At 41.9% G+C, this 18,480-nt stretch overlaps 1 protein-coding gene across 13 annotated transcripts in view; it reads left to right on the top strand.

Moving 5' to 3' along the window:
• The window catches only part of LOC144738116 (uncharacterized), a 195,549-nt gene that overhangs the window by 69,081 nt on the left and 107,988 nt on the right, over positions 1-18,480 (top strand). For 10 of the 13 annotated variants that reach the window (XM_078621146.1, XM_078621101.1, XM_078621057.1 and 7 more), the window contains exon 3: positions 10,739-10,839. In XM_078621146.1, the coding sequence (XP_078477272.1) occupies positions 10,739-10,839 (101 nt within the window). Of the gene's footprint in view, positions 1-10,283; positions 10,588-10,738; positions 10,840-18,480 lie in introns of those variants that run through there. The other 3 variants (XM_078621137.1, XM_078621161.1, XM_078621170.1) reach the window with 3 other exon arrangements.

The raw sequence follows: 18,480 nt of genomic DNA, 5'->3' as shown, positions 1-18,480 counted from the left end.
GCGACACAAGCAATCATCATCAGGTATAAATGAAATAGCAACAAAAATCTAACCAGAAAACTATAGACAGACATATAAGCAGACAGATATCACCAAGATACATAGAGAGAGAGTAACACAGGCACAGAGAGGGAGATCGTTTCTGTGGCGAGGCCTTAAATAGACAGAGGGGGGGGGGGCGGAGAGAGGGAGGGGTTAGAGAAAAAATTAACATGTCAATGAGTGCGGCGACGCGTGGTCAATTACGCAAGCTTGAACATTAGGGAAGAGGGAGAAAGAACACACTAAATTAATTTAAGATCATGCGTTTTGAGTATTTGGCTGCTATAAAATTCCACATGGTAAGCCACTTGGGCTAGAATTTGTGGCCAGGACACTTCTAAAAAAGAGCTATGTAGCTCAGTGGGCCTTACCTGGTAAAATAAAAAATTGTATGGTATACTCTGTTTGCCGTTTCTACCATTACATATATGGTCACTGATCTGCTTTGACTCCGATTCCATCATGCAATACAAAGGACAAACTTTAAAACTCCTTACCCTCTATGTCTCTCACCTGCTTACAACTTAAACAAAGTCAGTTTAACACGTAGGCTTTCGCGACGAATATTATTCATAACAAAAGTTTTTTGGTTAGATCATGTAAGTATAAATGTGTGGATGTAATTACCAGAGAAACGTCGCACTCAAACTGTAAATGTCGTGGATTTACCCTCCAACACGACGGTGGGCTCAAGCAGTAACTAAATGGCACGTATTGTTTACGAGATAAACCTTACTGGCTGTCGGGTGGTGGAGGGTTACGACACATTTATACTTACGCGATAAAACCCAAAAACATTTATTAAAGAAAGTCCTTCCATCAACCACTACTACTCAATCAGCTTTGCTGAAAGTGATAGATTGTTTTCCTTTTTTTGCCAATTCCAACAAACTTTGCACAAGGGTAATCTGCAGATCGTAGGAGGAAAAGCAGATTTGTTAAACAGAGGTATGGGCAAGACACCCACAAATAAGAGGAGGCTTCCTCTTATATGAGTCATGTGATAAGGATAGTAAGCAATTTTGAACCAACGCCAATTACCGTTCATTTTAAGAAGATTTAAAGATTTTATGAAGTCAATTTGAAACAGCAACAAAAGTGTAACCTTTAAAGTTTTACAAGATGTGTACAGATTTCCCAATCTTGCCATCTCAATGTGCCACACATTTTATTACGTTGGCAGAGTTTAAAAGTGTAAACATTACAAGTTAAATGGTGTTCCCAATGGGTCCTTGAAGTTGTAATTTCATAAAATGTTTAGTTTTTATTAAATTACGTGGGGTTTAAGGACCGCATTGTTTTCGTAAATCCCAGTATATTTATGAAAAGGAAAACATGCAGTCTGAAGGGAGTAAGTGAGACTTGACTTTTGCAGACTGTAATGTTCCCATTTATCACGCGTCATAAAACTGCTTGTAAAGTTGTAGAACTGGACCTGTCTTGTTTCTATTTCAGCAACATTAAATACTGACAAGTTGAGCACCTAGCCGTATCATTCTATGAGTAGGATGTATACGTGCAGAATGTAACACATTCCTGCGGAGGGAGCTGGAAGGAACGTTGGGTTGCTGGGTCAATGGACAGGGTCAACGGCGGCGTGGTGTATTCCGCAAATATGCCCGACTGTGAGGGCGGGCACAAGCCGACGTGAGTAGGTTAAACGTTGAGTTTTATAAGGGCACCACGGGGTGACCAGCCCCTCCCCACCCAGCCCCACCCCTCCCACCCCCCACCCAGCCCCACCCTCCCCACCCAGCCCCTCCCTCCCCACCCAGCCCCTCCCTGCACGACGGACGGACGGACACAATAATCCCATGTGGGCTGGTGTAACCAGGAGGTTCCTACCAGTATAATGCGACTAAATAACGCTTTACAATTCAGCAGCACAAACACCTGGTTTATAAACCAGCCAATCTATGATGGTGTGAATTGGCGATCCACTCTGTATTGTGCTTCCTGACGAATTGGTAATTTTCACAGTGTATCATATGCAACACGAGACAAAGTGTACGTGCAATAAGATTTAAAAAGCACAGGGTCCATTTACATGATGTCATTGTTTGAAAACAGTTTTCAAAGTCGCTTACTTTATATCTCATATACACAGATGCACGGGATAGATAAATGGAACCCGTTTCTGCACACTGTAGACATTTACAAAGTGCAAGCGAACTGACGTCACTTTATGTTACCTTGTTGTTAATGCACTCTGCCAATAGCTGTCATTTCCATTGGATGTATGACACAGTTGAACTATTGACTATTATTACTATCTAGAAATAGGTTGACATTTTTATACTAAACTGCATTTTTATTATCCACAATATCTTCTATCTCGATCCCATTCTCCTGTTTTCGAGATACGAGTGTCTATGTACTCATTAGTTCTTTACAATGCTTTTATTTTATTTATTTCCCCAATGTATTCCAACTGTGCAATTGGCCTTTCGTGAGTTTAAGGATTCATTCAGATGCCTCGCGGTATACCCCGTGTGTCAGGAACTGACTGACAGAAGAAAATTTTAAGGGACTTATGAAAAATTCAAGTGTCTTTTTCTTTGAATCCTTTAATGATTTTTTTGTATCCTTTCACGAAAGTTTTTGCTGTGCGATTGTTACATGAAAGTCAAACTATATACGAGGGTTTCCCAGAATGTAATGCCCCACTTTTATTCCCTCGCCCAAAAATGTACTAGAATTCGCAGATTTACTGGTTACATGTGCAACTTCTTGGTCGTGATGCGTCGGTCCCGACTAATAATAGTGTTATCAGCGAGGTGCACAATGTCGGCCGTGACAGGGCGATCAGTGCGTGGGGGCATCGAGAAGATCAGCTTTTACTCTTCCTTTTGATGTCTTTACTCGTTTTACTCCGCAGCAACCATCAGTGCTTCTGTCCACAGTATCGTCTCCATAGACGGGTTTCAGCCTTTTGTGAATGTCGCCCACTGATTTGCTTTACGCGGTCGAAAAACTCAATTCCAGCTCTTTGCGACGCACACCACTATTCACTATGCCAAAAAGTAGGAAAGTTAAATCTTACAGCACCAAAAGTTTGATCGATTTCCAGTGGGATTTTTTTAAAATGTGGGCCATAACTTTCTGTGTAACCCTCGCGTGTGTATATAGATTAATTCTAATAGATGGAATTTATTCAAATCAATTGTAAAAATACATTTTACGTGGTGGGGTTTTATTGTGTGTTCATTGCTGACCAAGCTGAGACCATCAGCTGAATACACTTGAAAAACTGGTTTAATCACAGATGGCTGTCCCTGTTTAAACACAGAACCTGAGTGGTGCCAGCCCAGCCTGGGAGCTTTCCGAGCATTTAAAGAGTGGGGTGACATTGTTATGGGCAGCAACTGCTTACCCCAACCCACGTGTTCTGTTTTTTATTCACAACTTCCTTGATCTAATCCACAAGGGTACCACCTTAAATCTGCAGCTCCCTCACATTTTTCAGGTATCTTAATACAGATCAAGTGCACGTATAACCAGTGGGGCATGTACTTTGCAGGTTAACAATCCATATGTGCTCAAAAACTAATCACCTTTGGGTATCAGTACCGGAAAACTTATCTTATCCGTTGTCATGTGGGGGACACATTTTTCAGATCATATTTGCCGTGGGGTTAACCACAAATGTATTCCACTTATTCGTGGGTAAAATTTGCGAATAACGGTGGGTAATTGGAGAAATATGTAATTCATCTGCAAAAATCCAGAGGGGGAAAAGCGTGGATAATTGAACTGATGAATTCTTCCACAATGCATTCTGGGGAAAAAGCAAAGTTAATACCCGTGGATAACCTGAGGCTAATTGGAAGAATTTAGCACGCGACTTCACTTTTGTGGCAAAAGTAGACAAAATGCGTTGTGGTGTTGGAGGTTTCTCTCTGCGTGTCTCTGTGGCTATACTGGTAGGAACCTCCTGGTTACACCAGCCCACAGGGGAGTATTGTGTCTGTCGTGCAGGGAGGGGCTGGGTGGGGAGGGAGGGAGGGGCTGGGTGGGGAGGGTGGGGAGGGGCTGGGTGGGGAGGGGCTGGGTGGGGAGTGGGAGGGGTGGAGCTGGGTGGGGAGGGGCTGGTCACCCCGTGGTGCCCTTATAAAACTCAACGTTTAACCTACTCACGCCGGCTTGTGCCCGCCCTCACAGTCGGCCATATTTGCGGAATACACCACGCCGCCGTTGACCCTGGCCATTGACCGAGCAACCCAACGTTCCTACCAGCTCCCTCCACAGGAATGTGTTACTGGTTGTGGTGGCCTGGGTGCAGTAATATTTTTGGGTTTGCCAACACGGACAGACCTGGCCGAAATGAATCCCTGAATATAAGGGGATGAATTTTCAAGATGAATTGCAGTGTTTGTAAATGTATCTTATTCTATCATATTCAAAAAGTTATGTAATGTCTGAAGTAATGTGTCAATACTGTACGTGTGTTTATTTCAGTTTCATATACTGTACATATCTCTGAAGCGTTCTTCTCCCATCTCTCTTAAATCTGCTCGCAGCACTGTCATATTGCATTTCTTCAGTGCATCAAAGCAAATTGTGAAGCGTAAGCTTTTGTAAAAGCTCCAGCAGTGTCACACTGCATATTATTTTCCATTGTCGAGCGATACAGTGTGTTTTTGTTCTCGTCTTTGGACATTTAAAAGTTCACTTTTGGTCACAGAGGGTTCGTTTTTTTCTCTCTGTTCTGTCACAGTTCTTTTCTTGTGTTCTGAAAATGTCGTAATGAGACATTATGCAGGCCTGCAGCATCAGGCTTCTGTCGCTGTGCACTGCACTTCTTGGATCTCTGCCAATATCGTAATCTTTAACTTGAAATTCAATAGCACTAGACCACAATAATGGCACACAGCTCTGTCTGAATGTGAATGCAATCATCCATTAACCCATAGTACATTAGCTCTGAAATGTGAGCCAATGTATTTCTATGTCAGCTTTCCAGCACACTATTGCATGACCTATTTGGCCTGTCTATGTGCTGTGAAGAAGGGTCATTTCTAGAAATGTTGCCTATTATATACTTTTCCTTTTAGGCAGTGCTACTGACGGATGCATTGAGCTTGTTTGTTACTTCATGTTAATGTGTGGTATGCTGGCGCACTTTTAACCTGGCCACAGAAAACTTAGGTCCATATCAAGTGGAAACCTTTAATTTGTATTAATGTTTCCAGCAGCTGTGCGGTGTTGGAAAGCCATACACAGTCTTTCGAGTGTTCATAAAATAGTCTGATATTCAAAACCAAAACATATCAAATACACAGGGCCTGATTCATATACCTCCCCGTGTTCAATCACAGGCTCAATGCCTTTATTTGTTATGCTTATAGCTGTGTTTCGCCAAAAAAACCCTACAGAAGTAAGTCTGTACCCCTATAACGTGCTAGTTGCGTTCCTAAAGAATACCGTGTCATGGAAAAATTGCGTTATAATAAATAACATAATATAGGGTAAAGCTCCCCCCGTGGTAACGCGTGAGATGCGTATGCAGGCTGAACAAAGACGGAGGCGTGCGTGGGTATCATCTAGAAGCATCCAGCAGCATCCCACCTTGTGTGGTGATGCTCCGCTGAGGCAGCCGTAACAACCGCTTGTTCCTACTCGCGCCACGTAGTTCTGTTCACTCAATCGCGTTATATCCAATTCGCATACACGTTGTAAACATGTGTTCCCTAATACATTCATCGCATCATATCAAATTTGCTTTGTGAAAACATGCGTTATAGGAGAACAGACTTTACACAAACTACATACTGTATATATTAGCCTCCTTTCCCCCTGTGCGGTACATCCAACTCTCCTGTTCAGCATCTTGGGATGCAGTTGCATTTTAACGCGATGTAACTCCAAACTTGTAAATGTTTTGTATTTTGGCAACAGCTGTTTTTCTTTAGAGGTTCTGCAATAAAAGAGCTTTGGGAGCATATCCGCTGTTTCTCGGCGTGTCATCCAACAGTGTCCTCGATGCGAAACCTGGTTTCTGTTGGGATTGTTATTTGCTTCAAAACGGGACATGACTGGGACAGGATCAATCTGGAATTACATTAGGGAGGTGGTGTACTTTCACAGCATTCCTCAAGCATAGTTTCCACCGATAAGCAGAGAAAACCAGGCGAGGATGTCTATTTAGCACGTAGAAATGTCTCGCCTGTTACGAAGGTGTACGCGGATCTCAAAATAGGCCCTTTGCAATCGTTACTTGAGCGAAAATCACACACGGCCATTTGGCATTCCATGGCGTACTGCATGTATATCACATGGTGTATTGCTTGCGCATATCTACCCCTCTAATATGCAGATTTTCTTCGCTTTATGCAGTAGACACTTTTAAAAAAGGGAACAAAGCGAAATTGCACGGGACAGGTGCCTGCCCACGTTCAAACGCATAGCCGCATATAAAGTGCATGCAAACCGCATTCAGAGAATTTTGGATCGAAATATGTTCACTGCATATATGCGAGATCCCACAAATTGAACCCGAAAAATGTGAGGGAAACTTATACGTGTATATGTTTGGAGGGATTTACATTCAGATAAAATATGCACACGTGTGTACTTATATGCAGAGCACATATATACGTTGAACGTACTGTGTGTATCTATTACATTTTTATTTTAAATTTCCTTGAATTCTCTCCAGAATTTTATTAGCGTCCACCTTGAGCAGCACCGTTTGTTTACGATTCATCGCCCACTATATGGCTATTTATGTTTGGTTACTCAGTCAACTTGCCATGGCAAAATGTGATTAGTCACCTCCCCTCCCACCCATAGCCTTCGCTTGAGGGGCCTGAAGCTGAGTGGATTTGTTGATGGTTGTTGCCAGTGGTGTAAAAATCATCCACTGGAGTAGATTGGTGAAAGCTGCTATTGGTCAGTTGGTGGTTTCCGACTTCCACAAACGAAGGAATTTAGAGGAGTTACGCTTATAATCAGCGTGTGTAGCTTAAACACATTGGCACAGTGATGGACATCTTTTAATGACAACTGCTTGACACTTAAAATGTAGGTCTATTCCACGAGCTCCTGCCAATTGACCTTGCATGACCTCAAAGTGAACTTAGCTTGGCACAAATACCACGGTGATGTTACCGGAACCGTGTGGTGAATGATGTTTTTTTTGTACTGCACGTGCATACAAATGTGTAGTTATTGCACTGTTTTACCTACCGATTACATCTAATTTTCATACAAATGTCATTCTTCATTGATGTGCTGTGAAAAAGGGCAATTGCCCAGAACGTTTCCAATTTATGTACTCTTTCTTTTTAAGGCATTATAATTTAGGAACGTGTGGAGTATTTTCCAAAATAAACTAAACTATTGTATTTACCAAGTAAACCCATTGAGCTATTAATACATTTTCAGAGTTGACCTGGCCACAAATGATAACTAATCGAAGTTGCTTATAATATGTGAGAATGTATGGTAGCCAAATAATCTAAACACATGTTTCTAAATGCGGAGTGCAAAACTGGAGGACCTGGAGAAAAATCCACGCATGCCAATAATTACAAATATACTGTACAGGCATCAGGGTTGAACTCCAGGCCAGGGAGACAACATCTCGCCACCATTATGACCATGGATCAGGGCCTAATTGGTAGAACCTGTGAAGGCCCGAGCATACGTGGGGTCATCTTAACCAACGTATTTGTGGCCAAATCATTGGCCTCATCCATTTGTTTGGCAGGTCATTTAAAGTGCTGGATCCATGTATCATGACACACTACGCAATATATAAATTAAGCAAATATACTTTGTGGATATTTTTGGCCTTTTTAGATTCGCAGCTGCAAAAGGATAGAGACCTGTTAATAAAGAGTACTGGTGTGTTTTACTTGGTTTGTGTATGAAAACGAAGATATGAATAAGAGTCATTTACTGTGGCCCGTGTTTGCTCTTAGAAGTGGTTTAAAATGCAGTGAAAACATGAACCATGAAAATACACTTGCGCATAACAATTGTTTATAATGTTTGGCCCTTCAACATACAATAAAATGGGTGATATTCAGATAAAAGCCTACAGTGTTAATAATTGTATGTGTCAGATGTTATAGAGAGGTATGCAGTGTTAGCCTTCACAGAAGATTGATTTGCCCCGAGTAATTTATATTGGAGGTTTAACCCAAACATTGGCCATTGTGTGTCTTGTGGGTTTTTAGAGAATCATTTAAATTACTGTGCATGTTTACTGTTAGAAAACAAAAAGAGCAAGCATATAGTGGTTCACTAAACTCATTGATGCAGCCTAAATATCCAATGGTTATCTAGTCGGAAATACTGCTTCAATAATATATCTTTTTAAAAATACCATGACTGTATTTTCTTGCTAAATTGACCGTGGGGCAGTACTCGTTTCCTGATTACCGCACGGTGCTTGGATGGAAATTCGGCATTCCTCTGGTGGGGGAAAGTTTCTCTACAGGACGACCGCTGTTGACTTTCCCAATAAGTGGTACTCACGGTAAAAATACCCTGAAGCAGAAGATTCGTGCTGGATACAACTGCATTTTTAACTTTCATCCTTACCCATGTATCCATAGTTAATGTGCAATTTTATTGAGGGACTGTGTTTTGTCTTAGTGTGGTCTGGGACTGTTTTGCTTTTGTTCTGCTGCCTTGCGCAAGCTTGGGAATTGGTGTACTTATGCAATTTTAACTTTTTGAAAAATATTTTACGTATTTATTTTTAGTGATTTGCTTACCTTTCCTATACTTTGCACTCCGATCGTTTTTGCATTGATTGTTGTTTTAACATTCTGACCCGCCCCTACTGGACATCTATGAAAAAAGGGCTTCATAGCTCGTCGGATTTCTCCAGGATAAATACAGATTCTGATTCTTATATCAGCCCTCCGAGTGAGGAAAGGCTGAGTTGACCATTGACTAGGATTTTAACTCATAGGCTGATTGCAAATCATGTACTATACCATTTGTGCCACTTGGCCAATGGAAAAAAATCGTACTCTTCTTGAGTGGGATATTTTTTAGCAAATAAGTATTTTTCACGTCTCAAATTTTAATATATTGTTGGATACCCAGTGATTGCCTTGTGCTTACGTCCCATTTTGTACGTGGAGTTTTGTTTTCTTCCACAAATTACTGCTACAGTACTCCAGCACCAATGGGACTCAAATGGGGAAATAAATGTACCGTGAAATAACAGCGCGCATGTTTGTTTTACTTAGAGCTATTTTATTTCCTGAAACCATAATGGTGTTTTTAGTGTTATGATCCTGGATATGACTTAAACATTTTTTTTCTAATACTCTGCTCACTAGCGTGTATTCTTTCTTACCGTTTGGCTTGGCAGAGCATAACATTGCAGCATTATGTGATTTTGGTGGTTTCACAGCCTCAATTGTATTCCTACTATTCTGTAAATAGCTCGGACAAATTGATTATGGATTACCGCTCCTAGCCATTGTGAGTGTTCAGAAAAAGAGACCAACACATTTCTGGTGGCTGATGCTCGTGCTTGTGTACGCGAGCCCGGCATTTGTCAAATGAAGTGGAGTTTTAACACCAACGTGCAATGCTGCTCACAGTTTGCCTCATCATGGTAGTGTACACGGAACAAATGGTTGTTTTTCAGCAGTCCTTAGAAAGCCCAGCTGCAGAATTTGCGGCAAGTGTGCTGTATCTACTGTATTCAGTATATACGACAGAAGTAGTACCACCATGCTAACAAAGCAACTACAAATTCAATTATATACTACAGCATAGGCATTTTGTACCAAAACAGTTTTCATTTACTTTAGAAATGCATTGAAGTCTTTTTCTTGTTTCGCAACATGTAGGTGAATCTGAAAGGGAGTTCACTTCATGTTGTTTCGGGCATCTTGCAAAAACAGCCAATTGATGGCTTCCTTGCAGCTCTACCAGAGCGCTGAGCAAGAAAGGTGATTTGAAAGGCGTTGAGAGTTTGTGTAGCAGTAGCGATGTTATACGATCTTGGGTAGTCGGATACGACTTGCAATTTGCACCACACTGGACTCAGCTGCGATTGTGTGCCCTCCTCTGAGCGCACGTGCTGATGTCATGTTGACAACAATGGGGGACGTGGGTCAGTTTCCACGGTGACATTCCATCGGCGTTGGATTGAAAAGCAGGAGGTGGGGATGTAGGGAGGTGCTTAATATTTGTTTTTTTGAGCTCATACGTCTGTGAAGGAGAGCTGTATGCCCGAAGGAATCACGGAGTTACTGCACGCGTGCACGGGTGGGTGTGCACGCACTTGCTGGGATCCACGCCCTGCCCTGGGCGCTTGTTTGGATGGTGCTCGTGGGAGGGTCTCCAGTGCCCCCCACCCTCCCAATGTGACATCAGCAGTTGGTAGGCGGTATGGTTGAGCCCCCCGAAGTCACCGCGTGAACACCTGCACAGTCGTCCACAGGGGTCAGCCAACGCGGCATGGTGACCTGGCCGTCGAGAGGGGTCAGCGTGCGTGTTTGTCGCGGACGCGTGCCGATGATTTTTGCGGTGGCGTTGACGGTGTTCTTTTTCACGTGGTGTTGATTTCAGGTATGGTTCACGCGAATCTCAACCATTCCGATTGAGCACTCATTGACTAAGGTATAGGGCGGCATGCGGTGTTGTTTGTGTGTTCATTCTGTGGTGGTGGTGATGTTGGTGGCTTTCTAATGGCACGTGGGGTTGCTCTCTTTGGCTGCAGGGCTCAGCTGCTGCCCGCATGATTTAAGTTCGGACACAAGTGGAAGAAGTCACACAAACAGCCCGACGGGTGGAGGTGATGGAGGTCTGAGTCCACGTCAGGTCAGAACAAATTCTTTTGATGGAATGTGTGCTTTGTTTTGAGTTGTAGTTTCAAACTCGTTTTCTCACCAACTTTGTGCGCGTTGTTTGTCTTTTTGCTCGCTTACAGCACTTGCCCCAACAGTATGTAAAGAGGCTATCCGGGGGATCTTTGTATTGTTGTTTTCGTTCATATTTAAAAATGTATTGCATACCGTTAAGTTTCATATACAGATAGGATGCGAAACAAATTCTGTGTTGCGTATTAACCGCAATAAGAGTGGTAGATTTAAAGTTTCGAAACCTGCACTTGCAACGTGAAAACGAGTACATTATATAACTTAAATGTCACAAAAAAGGTGAACGTTTAAGGAACAATGTTGCGCTTTTACAGATGTATATATATATATTTTTAAAAATCGTTGTTCACTACAATGCATTGCTGTACTTTGCTGCTCAGAGGGCCCCGGGCGAGTTTAAGCGTCATAAAACTAAATTACTGTACAGTTGAAAAACTCAACAAGTTCGTCGATAACAACACGGCTTTAAACATAATACATATAAGGCCAATTCCCCTATCGTCGCATGTTGCACACTTTTACTTGTTAAGGCAGCTACTGACAAATGTTTTTTTTATATATCTGTGGTAGTGCACCACTGCCAACAACAACATCACCAAATAGGCGGTATAGTTTGAGCATTGATTCCCGCTGAATTATAAAACCAAAACAATAATACAAAGGTCTGAAGTGTAAAGTGTAGATATCTCAGGATTGCACCCTTGCAACACTGAATGGAGGCGTCGATGGAGGCAGATTAGTGGCCAGTGTGCCGAAGAGATTAGACTTGTGTGCTGTGCGGGACAGTCTGCATCAGTTTTAGCAATCACAGCAGGCGACTCTTGGCCACTAACAAATGGGGCCCATTAAAACGCTCCGACGCTGAACAGATGCGCTCCTCCATTTGCTGCATTGAGCTCTCCATTTTAAACCTTTTGACACGCAAAGTGTCCCTCTTACAGCGGTGTTTCTCAAAAGTTTGTGTTGGCTCGCGGACCACTCAGCCGATGCAAACATTTCCACAGAACACCCCCTCCACCCCCCCAACCCACTTTTCTCAAACTACCACAAATGCAAAATGGTTCATGTTATCAGACGATAAAAAAACAAATATTTTTTACCCAGCTATAGGTTTTTTTTTCAGGGGGGGGGGGGCATTTAGATTTTAGGGTATGGGTAGTGTACATAAATTAATTTGTAATGAAAATATAAGTAAAATATTAATGTCCGAAACAAAAGGTATAAACGTTGTCATTATTGTCCGGATAAACCTGAAATTGCCCCACAGTCCCACGAACCGTATGGAGAAACACTGCCCTACCGCATTCCGTGTATCACACTGAGGAGTTATGAGTCGGTAGCATTCATATTGCTAAGCATACAGTATTTCACAAGTGCGGTGCTACATTTGTATTCATCGTACAACAAGTGTGGTACAAATACAGTACTATTTATTTTTTGGTGATAGTTTGATGATTTTTCTGTATGTATGTATTTATAGTTTTGATTCGACAATGTTTTCACGCAAATTGTAACTGTGTGTTGGTAAGAATATATTATGGCACAGCAGTTAGAGCAGTTGAAAGTTGTCAGGGTAAAATCCAAGGCAGGGTCAACTCAGCCCTTCATCCTTAAAGGATTAATGGCATGAGTACAACTTTGTGGCAAAGTTTGTCATGGTTATTCTTTGGATATACTTTCCCTGGTCATGGGAATGTGGAAATGGCACTGTGAATGGTAGATAGGCACCTCGTCATGCTTTTATGCGTGGGCAAACATTTTTACTCTGACTTGTTTTCCAAGACACGAATGATATCCTTATTTTTGTTTCAGAATATTATATGGAAATGTGTGTTCAATCATACTCCATGTGTATCACCCAAACATGAAAGCATGGGTCACTGACAAAAGATGTAATTCTAACAACATTTGGGTTCAATCAAGTAGACCTGTGGTTACTGAGTTTAAGTACGATGGAAGTTAAAATACGTTTTGAAGTGAAAAATAAACGTATTTGATTAGAACATGTTTTGCTAAGTTTAAATTGAGTGACACCAATTTTATTATAACCTGGTTAGATACCCATTCAGATTGCATACTATATCCTGCTACTTGTGTAACACTGGTAAAGATGGTATGGATTTAAACAATATATAATACTAGCTTGTTTGCCCGTCCTAGGACAGAAGCTGTAATATTTACGTAAAAATTGAGCAGAGTAATGTGTAAATTTAATGGCAGTGAATCTTGCACAAAAGTATGTCATCAAACACTTCACTGCATTTCACTGTAGTACTATTAATGGCAGTGAATCTTACGCAAAACTATACCATAAAACACCTCACTTCATGTCACTGTAGCACTCTACATAACTGACCTTCAATGTGCTCAAATTCACTGTTCTGATACTTTATTCTCTTCTGCTTTCGGTTGCTGGGGTTGAAATAAATTGGAAATCGATTCAATATCTGTAAAATCACAGAGAAATGGCTATTTTACTATAATGTAGAAGCATAAATTAGACTTACCTTTTGTCTCAAGTGCTGAAGAAATAAATAAAGACACCAAATCCACTTTGTTGCTGGGTATACTTATTTATTAGATTCACTTTAAATAAATAAAAATCTAACTTAAAGCGAATTTTCTAAAAATAATTTATCATGAATATTAATGACGGGGGGGGGGGGGGTGCGGCATGTGGAGTGACGTCACGCGCGTTACACACAGACATTCTTGGCTCATTGTAGTAATTGCTAGAAACTGCAGCAGGAGCAAAACAAGCTTAACTTACGGATTTAAGAAGAAAAAAACCAGAAACCGTACAGTCGAACACACTTGGCACTAAAGAACTGTACTAATTGGAGGGTCCCCTGTGACGAAGCAGATTTTTTTCAGCTCATTGAACGTAATTAAAAACAAATCAGATTAGCCATGGGGGGAGGCAGTGGCAGGAGTGAGGAAGAAGGGAGCAGGGGGGGCTGTAGGAGAGAGGCCCATAATGAGGGCGCAAGGGGGAATGCTCATGTTCTAGGCCTCGTCTCTGTGGCGCATTTTTATTTGTTCTGGACACTGAGCGTGGGTTTTACCAGGCCTCTGGTTTGTCTGTCGTCCCCCACAACAGCAATGGTCAGCGCCGGGCACCCACGTTGACCCCAGTAATCGTCCCAATGTCACTTGTTACATCACCCACCGCGCCTTGTTCTTCAATCACTGCATAATGTTAGTTTATTGAGTGAACAAAAAGTGAGGGTGCAGCCCAGCAATTGCTTCCTCATGCCACTAGAGGGACCTCTAGAGGGCCCCTCCAGAGGATATTCGGTCTATTCCACGCTGGCCTCATATTTTTCAAGACCAAAAACTATTTGTACTCTTTTTTTTCTTTTACCAGGTAAAGCGACCTGGCCACAAATGATAGCTCAACAATTTGGCTTATCATGTGGACATTTATAACATCCAAATAGTCTAAATGCATATGTTCTAAATGTGGAGGGAAAAAACGGAGGACTCGGAGAAAAATCCACATGCCCACGAGGAGGACATGAAAACTCCAAATATACAGCGGTCAGGGTCGGGATCGAACCCATGCCGTCATGTATACCAAGCAAGATAGTTAAGATCTTGCCACCGTGGTGCGAGAGGTGGGAGTTCCCACACTTAACCACACCACACGCAACTTTATCGATTGACTAATTGTGGTGAAACCATTTATCCTGCTGGGTGGACATGAGTGCGGTTTTTAAAGAAGCCTGCCCTTTGTTTCAACTGCTGCACTGCGTTATCTAAACAGTTAAAACTCCAGTGAGCGAACTATTACTCCTTGCAGTTGATAGAGTACGCAGTAAAAGATCACAACGGATACCTTTTTACAATAAAGCTGAATATTAGCTATTCACACACACACAGAGGGAATCAATATATATTTACAGTATGCAGTACCGTAGTGTAATGTTGGAGGATACACATGGATATTTCACGATGAGTCATGTCATGCAAATGTCCAGGCAAATGACCTGACGGCCAGACCAGTGCACTTGGTTAGACACATTCTGCATTAACGTGTGTCTAAACAAGATCTCTCTAGTTTGCTCTGTAATTGCCAATCCAGAGCCTTACCTGGATTACTCTTCGGTGAGGGAATCGCAGATTGGACACTTCTAAGTCATAGGTGCTTAGGAAGAAGAAGGCTGGAGTGTAGAGAGCGTGGGGTGGGAATGATGGGACAAGGGCAGTTTGTGAGGTCTCTGTAGGTGTTAACACATTGGCATTTAAACAAACCATATGGAAATTTCAGACATGAGAATACGAAACTGTTATCCCCCAGTCATGCAGCCAGTTGTGTTTTGGCCACTATCACGAGAGTGTTGATAACAGCACTGTACATGCTGCACAAGCAAGTCTGGGTTAACAGGACGAACATAACCAAAGCTTACGATGCCTTGCAACGTACATGTGCTTCATATACTCTGCAGTCACGAATGGGCGTGCATAAATATGCAAGTGTCGATGGCGCATCTATAGACACATGTTTGGGAATGAAAATAAATGTGGAGGACAATGGAATAAAAATCAACATCGAACGTGCTCGTGTTTAAATCGACCAGTAGGGGTCAGAATTGAGCAATTTATGCACAAACGCAACTGTTTTAGTCCGCACGGTTTCTGTGGGGCACTGCCAAAGTTTAAAATGCTGCAGCATCAATTTCAAAAGGATATTTTTCTTATCACTTTCATAATATGCAAGTGTGGGTCACTGTGTGACAGTGCTTTTTGCAAATCTCCCAAAGCTGCATTGAAGAATATACAGTAAGTGGCCTCTGGCAGTTTTATACAGGTCACACCTATCAATATTGTCTTTAGACATAAATAGGAATACAGCACACTGTAGTAACCTGACATTTGCCCTTATTTATTTTCTAAGGACACTTGCAAACCTTTTACAATGTGGTGCCTTAAATGTGCTAATGGCGATGATGCTGCAGTGGCTTGTACTTTATAATTACAAAAAGTAGCCACTGCTCAATATAACGACGTATAAGTGTGTCTCACATATAAATAACACGAACATATCTTAACAACCTCTCCGCCCAGCAATATATATATGGGTGCACCACAGTGAGTCATTTGGCAGTTCACGTGTGTGTGGTGGAGTAAAGTGTGGGTGCTTTATTCGAACTCGGACGCTCACTCTATTGGACGCCCTTCCACAGCAGTGTCTTGAGCAAGCAATGGCATGGCTGCACCTTTGCATTCTGAGAACCTCTCAGCTTTGTCATAAAAGGAAATTGAATTGACAAATGAACGATGAATATGACCCTACGGTCTACTGTCTAATCTTGATTTGAAGCTTTCGTGACTGCAGGAATCCATACTCTTTGGTTCTTTCGGTAAAGTCACGTAGGTAGAAAAATAATAGATCACGACGTTTCGATCGCAACACAAGCAATCGTCATCAGGTGGGATCGAAACGTCGTGATCTATAATGTTTCTACCTACATGACTTTACCGAAAGAACCAAAGAGTATGGATTCCTGTCTGTTTGGCGATTCCAAATGGTTGGTGGGTAACACGAGCTGTATTTTTTCTTCCGGTGGAGGAGTTTATAAAAGTTGACACGTCTTTTAAAAATACTTCATCGGTGGGTTTCACAGTTCACGTGATCTATGTGGTTTCATGAATGTGTGTGTTACTGCATGGGTCAGTCACCTCCATTTTAACAACACGGCTATGAAAGGAGAAACAGGTGCATGCAGAATTTCATGACGTTCAAGTGTAAACATGCCAGGATCGGCTAAACAATTTGGACGTTCAAACAGAACGTGGAAATAAAGTGTTGTAGATGTAATGAGACAGAGGAGGAGGTTGTGATGGATAGGGCTTGTTGCATATGGCATGGAGGTGAGGCAGGTTACCGGGAGAGGCGTTCAAGTGGCATCCAGAGGTCGTTGTCCTGGGTGAAGACCTGAAGTCCGATTGTGCAATTATGTAAGAACAGACCTTTGGAGGAATGTTGTCTGCTTTGTTTGGACCCGCTGTTGGATCTAACAGAATAATGCATGTAGGTGTCATTGCACACAATTAACTCTTGAACTGGAGCAATTTTTTATGGTGAATCCTAATTGCATTATATAAATATTGAAATGTTTGATTGTCAATATGGAAAGGTTTTACAGTAACGAGCAGGGCAGCTGAGCAGGACAGTGCAGAACATTTATTCTGCCAATGTTATCTTATTTTTGGCTTCTGGAATTTGGAATGCTGCTAATGAAACTCGAGGAACTGTTTGTAAAAATAAATAACTGACTAAATAAAAGATGCTATCACAGTCCCACGTGCTCCCAGCCCCAGCAACTGTTTTGACTGTCAGGCGCACGGCCTCTTGTCGACTTGAAATTCATTATTTACGTGACCTCTCAATGCTCTCCGCTTTGAGGCCAAACAACGTGGATATGCCATCTACCAATTATGTTTTAAAAATACTACGAAAGATATACATTTGGTGTTTTGGTAGCGCCCATAAGGAGCACCCCGGCTTTTATTGAGACTTACTGTTCAGAGGCTTTCTGCTTGCAGAGTACTATCCATCTAGCTACCTTGGCATGAGTGCAATATTTCCCAAATTATTTTTTTCCCACAACTAGAGTGTGTGTTTCCATTTATATCATTCACCTTGTAGTTGTTTGTGACCACAGGGAAGACGACTGCAAATGGATCCTGCCACATGGGGGCTTGGGATTGAATCGAGGTTGGGAAATCCTGTTTGAAAGGAAGCACCTGTATACAACATTTGTGTAACTATTCCTCACGTATGCCCACGGTTCATGTCTCCACTTTTACAAGTATTCTACAGTCAAAAAGTAAGCAATATTTCCTGATGATTGATCGAAATTCAAAAATTGTACACAGTATATTATTTGAGCAACCATGTTTTAATACTTTACGCTCAGCTAAGTCATTCTGTGTTTTGTTGTTATGACCAAATCATCCTGAATACCCCAAATGGAATCGGATTTCGGAAGCTACTTAGAATTGAGCCGGTTAATAGTTGAATGGGGTGGACTTTCTGGGAATTCCAGGCAACGGCAGTACATTAATAATCTATCTGTGTGGAGCTTTGAGTGTCACCGTATGTATGGGGGTTTCTCTGGTTTCCTCCCACACGTTGACCCTCCTGAAATAGTCTTGAGACTTAGTGAGGCTTCCCTACTGAGTAAATAAAGATAATTGTTATTTAAAGACATAGTTAAAATAGATTCGAAGCAAATTTCTGCAAGGATGAAGCAGAGTACCAGTATATGGGGCGCCATGGTGGCGAGATGTTAACTACCTCGCCAGGTATACAGGAGGTCGTGGGTTCGATCCCGACCCTGACACCCGTATATTTGGAGTTTGCATGTTTTCCCCGTGGTCGCATGCGTCGAGAGTATTTGTCTGACATAAATTTCCACGTAATAAGCCACTTCGTTAGGCTATCATTTGTGGTCATGCTCAGTGGGCCTTACCTGGTAAACACAAAATTTAGTTTCTTAAGAATAGTTACATAAAGTAATGTTTAAGGAATGCTGTTCTGCAGTTTACTTTTATGAGAATCCAGTTTGTAATCTCT

Source organism: Lampetra planeri, chromosome 3 (genome assembly GCF_965212315.1).
Source record: "Lampetra planeri chromosome 3, kcLamPlan1.2.h2, whole genome shotgun sequence".
NCBI classification, from domain to species: Eukaryota; Metazoa; Chordata; class Hyperoartia; order Petromyzontiformes; family Petromyzontidae; genus Lampetra; species Lampetra planeri.
Note: the sequence above shows the minus strand (reverse complement) of the source record. Positions and strands in the feature narration are given on the sequence as shown.